Source organism: Chrysochloris asiatica, unplaced genomic scaffold, assembly GCF_000296735.1.
Source record: "Chrysochloris asiatica unplaced genomic scaffold, ChrAsi1.0 scaffold00155, whole genome shotgun sequence".
NCBI lineage: Eukaryota > Metazoa > Chordata > Mammalia > Afrosoricida > Chrysochloridae > Chrysochloris > Chrysochloris asiatica.
The window spans coordinates 6,391,358-6,401,572 of NW_006408673.1; the positions used below are offsets into that span (position 1 = coordinate 6,391,358).

Sequence of the window (10,215 nt, forward strand, 5' to 3'; positions counted from 1 at the left end):
TTTGAACTGCAAGGTCGGCAGTTCATGCTCACCAGCTGGTTCCTCGGAAACCCTATACAGGGGGACTATGGGTCGGAATCGACTAGACAGCACTTCACAACAACAACCTATGTATGAGGGGCCTTCAAAAAGTTCATCAAAAGCTTAGAAAATCTTTTTTTTTTTTTTAAGTTTTTATTGTGAATTAAGTCAAAGTTTACAGGTTAGATCATCAGTTTTACATTCAATAAATCACATACTTTGTTTCACTACAACGATTATAAGACCTTCCATGTACCATCAGTTAACAATCAGGGTCACTTTGGGTCGGAACCAACTCGATGGCACTTAACTCAATGTACCATCAGTTAATAGTACTTCTCTCTCTTTACTTTAGCTCTTTATTTTTTTTTCAGTATTTCTCTGTATTCACTTTAGCCCTTTTTTTAACACTCACACATATATAATAATTAAAACCACTAAAGGGCACATTCTGCAAGACTGCCTCCTGGCTGCCAGTTAGTTCTCAGTCCCTCTCTTTTCCATGAATCTAGGGTCCTCAGCTGCTCCCTCTCTCCATGTCCCCATTTCTGCCTCCATCTCTGCTGTTGCTGCTTCTCTGGATAAGGTTGCACATTCCGCTTGTGCTCTTCTCCCTTGATGGTCCTAGGGTCTTCCGTTTCTGGACTATAAGATTAACTACTCCTCTGTTTTTGTTACAAAACTTCTTCCTTTACAGTTGTGACAGTTGCAATTAGTCCTGATAACAATTACTCACTATTGAATCATAAGACTCTTATCGCCACCTCTTTTTACCAGACCCATCTAGACAAGATGAAAACTATTCAGTGGGGACTCTGTCTTCCCTGGCACACTCTTAAACTAAACTTCCTCTTGAAACCTTGTAAGCCAGTCACTTTGTGCCTTTATCACCCCCTCATTTTAGGTAGGCAATGTCTAAGTTGCTCGTCCCTCCCTACCCTGTGTACAGAGGAGATAGCATTGACACTTGATGTGAAGACTCTTTCCCTCTCTGTTGGTTATTTGAGCTACTACATCCATGAGTATAGGTCAAATTAATCCAATTGTAGAAATTTACCCTCGTTTCCTTTATCTAAAAAGTTTTTATTTTTTTTATTATCCTCTAGTCGAGTTCTGAACATCAAGTCATTAAAGTTAGGTCAAATGGGGACTATCTGCAAATATGGGTGCCCAGTATCTTTTTTTTTTCCCCAGTATCTTTTCATTCCATTTTCCCATGAACTTTCTATAGCACCCTCATACATGTATGCATATAGATATAGCAACATTTTATTGATGAATCATCTATTAATCTGAAATTCCCAGGTAAGAAAGCAGCATATATTAAATTTACATTATTAAAATAATTGCCAAGGAGTTCTGGTAGCGTAGTGGTTATGAGTTGGGCTGCTAACCTCAAGGTCAGCAGTTTGAAACTACCAGCCATTCCATGAGAGAAAGATGAGGCTTTCTGCTCCCATAAAGATGTACAGCTTCAGAAATCCTATACAAGCTCACTATGAGTCGGAATTAACTCTATGGCACACCACTACCACTACCAAAATAATTGCCAAGGATGTTTTTCCCTACACTTTCCTTAGACTCTATAAATAAAAAACTATCTAATCTTCTTATTGTCCAAAAAAGATGATTTACTGAAAAGTATAAGCACAGCTGTGATTTACCATATTTTATGCTAGCAACTTTAAAACAACATATTTTGAAGGCTAGCATGACTTGTTAACATAACTACAAATTAGTTAACATACCTTTTGGGGCTTGAAATCAAATTTCACACAGTGCTGAAAGCCTTTTCCTTTTGACTTTATTGATGTTATAATCAAACAGCCTCCAACAAAGTGAGCAGAATAGCCAAGACCTTTGCTGGTTCTGAAACTAAGAAGAGTAAGTTTTCATTTTATCACTGAATAGTTTCCTCTGTTTCAAAGTAAGGTAATAACACTGGTCAGTTATAGAAATACATACCAATATAAATATGGTTTATCCTTATCCACATTGATATTATTTACAGGATCCATTCTAAGCCAAGTATGAAATGTAAAACCATTCTGGTATGGCCATTTGGCAATAGGAGGTAATGCAATCGCCTATAGGAAAAAAGCTTTAAGTTACTGACTCACATGAAAAGTTTTATTGAAATCATGAAAATGAGACTCTACAATGCTTTATGTGTTTCTATTACATCATACTCTCCTATGTCATGATTAAAATATCTGGAAGGCTTTTAATAACTTCTGTGTTTCCCCAAAACACATAGTTATGATGCTGACCTAATGAAATGAAAGACACATTAAGTGTGACCTGTTGAATACACTGGTCTTGTTTCATTTCTTAGAATAAGCGTATTCAGGGATCCCAAAATTTAAGAGAGAAATAGTGGCACCAATTGCAAATCTCTTGCTGAAAATGTTAAGGGCTTAGAATAGAGAAGAATGAACAAGAATGTAATGATAAGAGTAAAATTAAAATTTGGTATAGGCTTCATTTTTAAAAACAGAAAAAGGATTAATTCATTCTGAGGTGACTATACAAATAACTTTACATCTTGGATTAAAATTTTAAAGATTGAAGAACATAAAGAAAGCCAAAACAATCTTTGTTTGTTTGTTTATTTGTTTGTGAAAACCAACAGTTCACACTTTCAATTTCAAAACTCACTTAAAGCGACACTGTGGTACTGGCGTGAAGACACACATAAAGATCAATGGAACAGAACCAAGAGCACAGAAGTAATTACTATATACTTATAATCAAGTGATGTTCAACAAGGATGCCAAGATAATTCCATGAGGAATCGTTTTTTTCAATGGCTAGTTGGATTTCTACATGCTAAAGAAGAGAATAAAGTTGAGCCTCTTCTTACATGTTGGTAAGTGCTGCAGAGTCAATTCCAACTCACAGAGACTCTGTATAGTGTTTCCAAGGCTGTAGATCTTTACAGAAGCAGACAACCTCAACCTTCTCCCAGTGCGGTTAGTGGGTTTACACTACTAACCTTGTGGTTAGCACTCCTGTGCTTATCCTACCGTGCCACCAGGGCTCCATTTGTAATTATAAATCCCATAATATATTCTTGTTGTTTTGTCCAAGTATGAATTACCTTTTAAAGATACTTAAATTATAAGGAAAGTATTATTTTCTCATATATATATTATGGCTCATGATCCGTCTTTCTTCATACAGCACTCCATTTTCTTCCAGTGTGAATTCCCTGTTTTGTCCTAAGGAAGTGCTTTTACACTTTAGCATTACCTGTATTAAAAAATCTTAAGTTTATCTTCACTTTTGTTATCTTTATTTTTATTCTTCTGATGGTTCAGTACATTTCAGATTATCTACACTGTTCTCACTTGTATACTTTGCATTGCTACTTGATGCCACAGATTGAATTATGTCCACAGAAAGTGTGTGTTGTGATTCTCAGTGGTTTGGCTGTTATGTAATGATATAATGTGACAGTTTGTTACATGGTACACAGAAATTAACTCCAAATGCATCACCTATCTAAATGTAAAAAATGAGAGAAAATCTTTGTAAATTTCAGGTTAGGGAAATCTTTCTTAAGACATGACACCAAAAGCACAATCAACAAATGAAAAAAACTGGGCTTCATCAAAATTTAAAACTTTTGTGCTTCAAAGGACGCCATCAAGAAAGTGAAAATACAACTTACAGAATGAGATAAATCATTCAAATTATATGGCTAAAGAGGGGTTTGTATCCAAATTAAATAAAGAATTCTTCCAATTCAATAACAAAAAGATCAACATTCTGAGTTAAAAAACAGTAAAAAATCTGAAAAAATATTCAACTAAAGAAAACATATAAATGACCAAAAAGCACAGTAAAAGATGCTCAGCATCATTAGTCACTACAGAAATGAATAACACAACCACAATGAGATACCACGGCACACTTTCTAGGATGGCTATAATCAAAATGTCAAATAATAACAAGTGCACAAAAGGATTTAGAGAAGTTGAAGCCTCATACATTTCAGACTGGATTATAAAATATACAGTCAATTTGGAAACAATCTAGCAGTTCCTAAAAAATGTTAAATATAGACCGTATCACCCAGCAATTCCATTTTTAGTATACACCTAACAGAAATGAAAACACATCCACATAAAAAGTTCTTAACAGTACTGTAAGAACACAAATATTAACAGAATTATTCCTAATAGCTAAAAGAGCGGAATAAACCCAAATGATCATTAATTTATGATTAAATACACAATATAATGGAGTATTATTCATTCATAAAAAAGGAATCAAGTACTGATATATGCTACATCATGGCTAAACCACATTGCTAAATAAGTAGGTCACAAAATATCACACTATTACTCTGTTTATCTGACATGTCAAGAATAGATATATTTATAAGACATATAAAGGTCATACTATAAGTAAGCACAGGCAGCAAACCACATGGTCCATTGTTCAAACCCACCAGCCACTCCTCAAGAGAAAGATGAGGCTTCTTGCTCCTGTGAAGATTTAAAGTCTTGGAAACTTGATAGAGGTTTGCTATTAACAGGCTCCACATGACGTAGTGGTTACTAGTTGGGCTGCCATCCTCAAGGTCAGCAGTTAGAAGCTACCAGCGGTTCAGTGGGAGAATGATGAGGCATTCTGCTCCCATAATGATTTACAGCCTCGGAAACCCTGTGCAGGATCACTATGAGTTGGAACCGACTCCAAGGTACTTAACAACAACAACAGCACTTAACAACAACAACATAGGTCACCTACAGTTGGCAGCATGAAAGGAACTAGGGAGTTACTCCTAATGAGTAAAAAGTTTCTTTTGAGAGTGATACAAACATTTAAAATTTAGATTTTACACATTTCAGTACTTACACTAAAATCATTATTTTGTACACCTCAGTGAATATATAAAAACCATTAAATTGTACACTTCTAATGAGTGAATTGTATGCTATCTCAACTTATGCAAATAAAACTGTTTAAAATAATCACGGTATACAAATGTGTTTTACTATTATTATAACACATGAAGGTAAGTCAAAAAGTATTGCTTCTGGGGTTCCAGTTTATATATGTACATATTTATTATAAGAAAAAAATGTGTTAAAACAAGTCTCTAATCAGTGGAAGATACCTTGCAAACAAGCTCTGCCAGTAATGTACTTTAGTCTAATTAGGGTGCCTTAAAAAAAAAAAGTCCACTCAAAAGAGGTAACAAATCTTTACGAGGATGATTCCCACCTCCTCCAAACACAGGGCAGACTCAAAACTGGGGGGCTACAAATGCAAGAAGTGACTGTCTTACAAGATTTCAAGAGGGAGCCTAGATCCAGAGGGCGTGGAGGAGGGTAGAATCTCCACTGAGTAGTAGCTAATCTGTCTAGGCAGGGTTGATGAAAGGAGATGGGGACAGGGCTCTTGTGGTACAACAGTGAAAAATTGCTATCAGGCCTGACTGGGAGGGTTAGAAATGTAAAGGTAGACATTTTGTAGCAAAGGAAGGGGAGTGGTTGACTTTGCAGTCCAGGAGCGAAGGGACCTGGAACCATTAAGGCAGAAGAGAGGAGTACAACACCCTGAAAAGGAAACAGTGATGCCAGAGATTGAGGCATAGACAATGACATGGAGAGATGGAGCTGTTGGGGACTCTAGACCCAGAGAGGGAGAGGGGCTGTGTGCTGACAACCGAAGGGCAGGTTTGCGGGGTATACCCTTTGGTTGGCTGATGATGAATGGAGGGGATTGTAACCATGGCAATGAAACTATATATGATAGGATGAATGTAAAGTTAATATTCTCCCATGTAAACGATCACATAATTCACAAAACATTTTTTTTTAAATCCAATCAAAACGGCAAATTCTGAGGAGATATGCTGTGCTAGCTAAATTCAAGGCACAGAGGTCAGCTCAGAAAATTATGGACTCTGTTTTTGGGGATGCCAAATGAGTCATCTTGATAGATTTTCTTGAAAGCACAGGACATGATCATAGGAACTTATTAAGAACAACTTATAAGAAAACTGCATCGGTGAGACAAGGCCAGGACAGTTTCACTGAGAAATCTTTCTCCATCACAACAATGTGCTTGCTCATTCATGGAGGGTACCAAGAGCTATCCTGCATGAATTTCATTGGCAAACTTTCCTTTACCCACATTTCAGCTCTGATCTTGACCCTTCAGATGTCTTTTTTTTTTGCAGTTGAATTAATGAATTTATTGTTCTATGTGCAAAGACAATTGGTCATGGTTAGAAAGACAGAGGTGACATTTATCATCAAAAAATTCCCAATCCACATTTCATAATGTGTCCATTAGATACATAAACTGATCATTTCAATGCCAAGTGGAAAGATAATTGAGGCATGCATTGTTTGCACAGAAGCAGGTATCTAAGCGGGTCTGTTGTTGCTAGGTGTCATCAAGTCAATTCTTTTTGTTCCCCAAAGACAAAGAACTTTTAAAAGGAACACAATCTGAGTTCCACGAAGATGCCAAAACTATCGTTTTGACATGGTATAAATTGAAAAGCACAAAATTCTATGGGAGAAAGTTAAAGAGATGGAAATGCCACCTTCAGAAGGGTAAAGACCAAGATGGAGGACATATCAAGAAACAATAGATTCACATTTTGATATTTTAGTTTTATAAAGGTTTCAAAGATTTTACAGCAATACTTTTTTACTTACCCTAGTATGTACATCATATATACACATATATATTATCTTATATGTATTGAATATGCCCTAAAATATAGGGCCAAATTTATGTAAAAACCCAACTGAGATTTCAAGAGACAGATTTAAAATAATATTTCCGTTAAGGAAAACATATTTGGAGTTCATGTATGAGAGTGGCAATGTAAAAGTTTTAGAAATATATTTAACCATAAGTACTTTTATTTTTCTTTACAATACATGTGTAAGGAAAAGAAAGATTCACTGAGTATGTTTAACCATACATTCCTTAAAAGTTTAAAGCTGTTTAGCTACACTGTTCTACTTTTAAGATAAATGTAGATAAGTGGAATGGATACTTTATGATCCCAGAAACCTATAAACAATCAAATCATAGCATGATGTGGGATTATAAGAATGTCATAAAGACATTCTTTTATGTTAGAGGATAGTAAAGTTATTCTGGGAAGATTCAAATTTAAACTATTCAATAACAAAGAAATAATAAAGGAAAAAATATAAGCAACAAAACTTTCCTAAAATTGTGTATATAACACTCAAATTTCACAAATGTGCTTTTAAAGCGTACCTGCATCTTCCTGTAAATACTGTTTGGCTATTTAGGACCTGATAAACAAACAAGATCTTATGAAAATCAGAATGAATATGAGTGCACTATGAGCTCAGAAATAGAACTGACTTAAATATCAAAGGAGATTTCTCTTGAAACAGGTAGATCAATGTAATAATGACTTTAAAAAGTTCCCATAAAAAAACTTTTTTTTTTTTAAGCATCGTTGAGTTAGTTACGACACATAGCGTTCCTGTATAGGTTTTCCAAGGAGTGAATGGTGGGTTTGAACTGCCAACTTTATAGTCCAGTGCCTATCCTACAATGCAACATCAGGACTCCACAAATAACATATACATATATAATGTACTCCTATGACATTTGAAACATTAAAGATATTACTACCAGACATAATTTTCTTCTTTATAAATAGATTAAAGATCTGTAAGTAAGAATGGCTAAGACTGATATAATTTGGAAACTGAAATGTTAGGAATATTTGCCTAGTGAGTTTAAAGAGTTACTGTAAATTTAAGAAAAGGTTACAAAAGAGACAAGGATAGGGAAACAAGAGGCTAAATAAAGATACTCAGAAAAATAGAAAATTAAGGTGTCAAACTATGGCGATGAATTCATAGGTCAAAATAGCATACATATAATTCAAAAAAAATTAAGAGCGTGTTCATTGTTGCCCTCAAGCCATGACTGGGCAGCTTTCTTAACCTAGCTAAACCTTAATTTCATCACATCACCTCTAAAACAGGAGGAGTCCTGGTACGGCGCTGTGGGTTAATGGGCCAGACTGCAAAGCCATTTGAACTGCAAGGTCAGCAGTTCACGCTCACCAGCTGCTCCTCAGAAACCCTATACAGAGTCGTTATGGGTTGGAATTGACTGGATGGCACTTAACGACAACAACAACAAAACAGGAGAAAGTTAACATGTCAAGTGATTTCCTCTCTACCATGTACTTACTGCAGCACTCTTTCCTGGAAAGTTGAAAAAGGCATCAGGACCGTACTTCTGAGGCATGTGCTTTAACACAGACAGCAACTTCCCAGCATGTGGAGGCTATAAAAACAATCAACAATTTATTCACTACATTAGTCACAATTTCTGAATTTTAAAAAAATAAATCCATGTATTAATATACAAGTAGTCCCCAACTTATAAAAGGGTTCCATTTCAAAGGCACTGTTGTTAACTTAGTCCTGAGGTAAGTTAGTATCTTTTTTTTTTTAATGTTTTCATTATTATTGCCTTTTACCAGTATGTTTTTAATTTGATCTTTCTCTGTCTTTGAGTGTTAGAAACACTGCATATAAATTTACAGATATGGTGACAACGCAAACTGCCCAAAGTAACATTTTGTGTAGTGCATAATACAAATGATAAGGTATATTAAAAGGAAAAAAGGATAGTAGTACATGTGATTCATCAGGACTCAAATGCATCTAAGTCAGGAGCTACCTGTACACAAGAAACAAATAACGCTATAAACTAAAAGTCATTAACGGATCCATTCCAACTCAAACAACTTAATAGAACAAAACAGAATTGTACCACAGGGCTTCCTATTGTCTTTGAAATAAAAAAACACCTTGTCATGGACTCCTCATGCAGCTCATGAGAATCAGCACTGAACTGCAAACCATAAGGTCAGTAATTTAAATCTACTCGTGGAAAACCTTATACAGGGTCACTATGAGTCTGAACCAACCTTTATCACTGTTGTTGGTAAGTGCCCTGGAGTCCATTCCAACTCCTGGTGTCTTTGGGCTTCCAAGGATCTACTAGTTAAGTTTGAATCTCTGACGTGGTGGTTCAAACCAACTTGTGATCCTGTACTTATATTACACATTCACAACAAGACTTTATCACAGAAAACAAGATACTACAGAGTTCAGGCTAAAGCTGAAGAAAATTTTAAAAAATGGTTAGAACCAAAATGTTGTTGTTGTTGTTGTTGTCAGATGCCATCGAGTCAGAACCAACTCATTGCGACCCCATGCACAGCAGAACGAAACAATGTCCGATCCTGAGCCAACCTCACTACCGCTGCCACATTTGACGTCATCAATGATGCCACCTGGCCAATCCATCTCATTGGGGGTCTTCCTCTTTTCCTCTGACCCTCCATCTTACCCAGAATGACATCCTTCTCCAGCGATTGTACCCTCCTGACAATATGTCCAAAGTATGAGAGACGAAGGTTAGCCATCTTGGCCTCCAAGGAGTACTCTGGCTGCGCTTCTTGCAAAACAAATCGATTGGTTCTTTTGGCAGTCCATGGCACTTTTAGTATTCCCCCTCCAACACCACAATTAAAGGCATCAATTCTTCTATGATCTTCCTTATTCACCGTACAGCTTTCGTATCCATATGAGGTTATTGAAAATACCACGGCTTGGGTCAGGTGCACCTTAGTCCTCAAGCTGACATCTTTTCTCTTCAACACTTTAAAAAGTTCCTGTGCAGCACATTTGCCTACTGCAATACGTCGTCTGATCTCTTGACTGCTGCTTCCACGAATGTTGATAATTGATCCAAGAAAAATGAAGTCCTTGAAAACTTCAATCTTTTTGCCATTGATAATAATGTTGTTTATTGGTCCAGTCGTGAGGATTTTTGTTTTCTTGACATTGAGATGTAATCCATACCAAAGGCTTTGATCATCAGTAAATGTTTCAAGTCCTCTTCAGTTTCAACAAGCAAGGTTGTATCAACTGCATATCGCAGGTTGTTAATGAGTATTCCTCCAATCCTGATGCCACGTTTTTCTTCGCAGAACCCAGCTTCTCGTATTACTTGCTCAGCTTACAGGTTGAACAAGTATGGTAAAAGAACACAACCTTATCGCACACCTTTCCCAATTTTAAAACGTTCAGTGTTCCCATGCTCTGTTCAAACAACTGCTTCTTGGTCCAGATACAGATTTCTCAGAAGTACAAT

The 10,215-nt window shown here is 36.2% G+C and overlaps 1 protein-coding gene across 2 annotated transcripts in view; it reads right to left on the reverse strand.

The window, feature by feature from the left end:
- The window catches only part of LRBA (LPS-responsive vesicle trafficking, beach and anchor containing), a 944,588-nt gene that overhangs the window by 808,368 nt on the left and 126,005 nt on the right, over positions 1-10,215 (reverse strand). For both annotated transcript variants that reach the window (XM_006870875.1, XM_006870876.1), the window contains exons 4-6: positions 8,239-8,334; positions 1,987-2,108; positions 1,770-1,896 (exon numbers count right to left, since the gene is read on the reverse strand). In XM_006870875.1, coding sequence (XP_006870937.1) covers positions 1,770-1,896; positions 1,987-2,108; positions 8,239-8,334 — 345 coding nt within the window. The remainder of the gene's footprint in view (positions 1-1,769; positions 1,897-1,986; positions 2,109-8,238; positions 8,335-10,215) is intronic.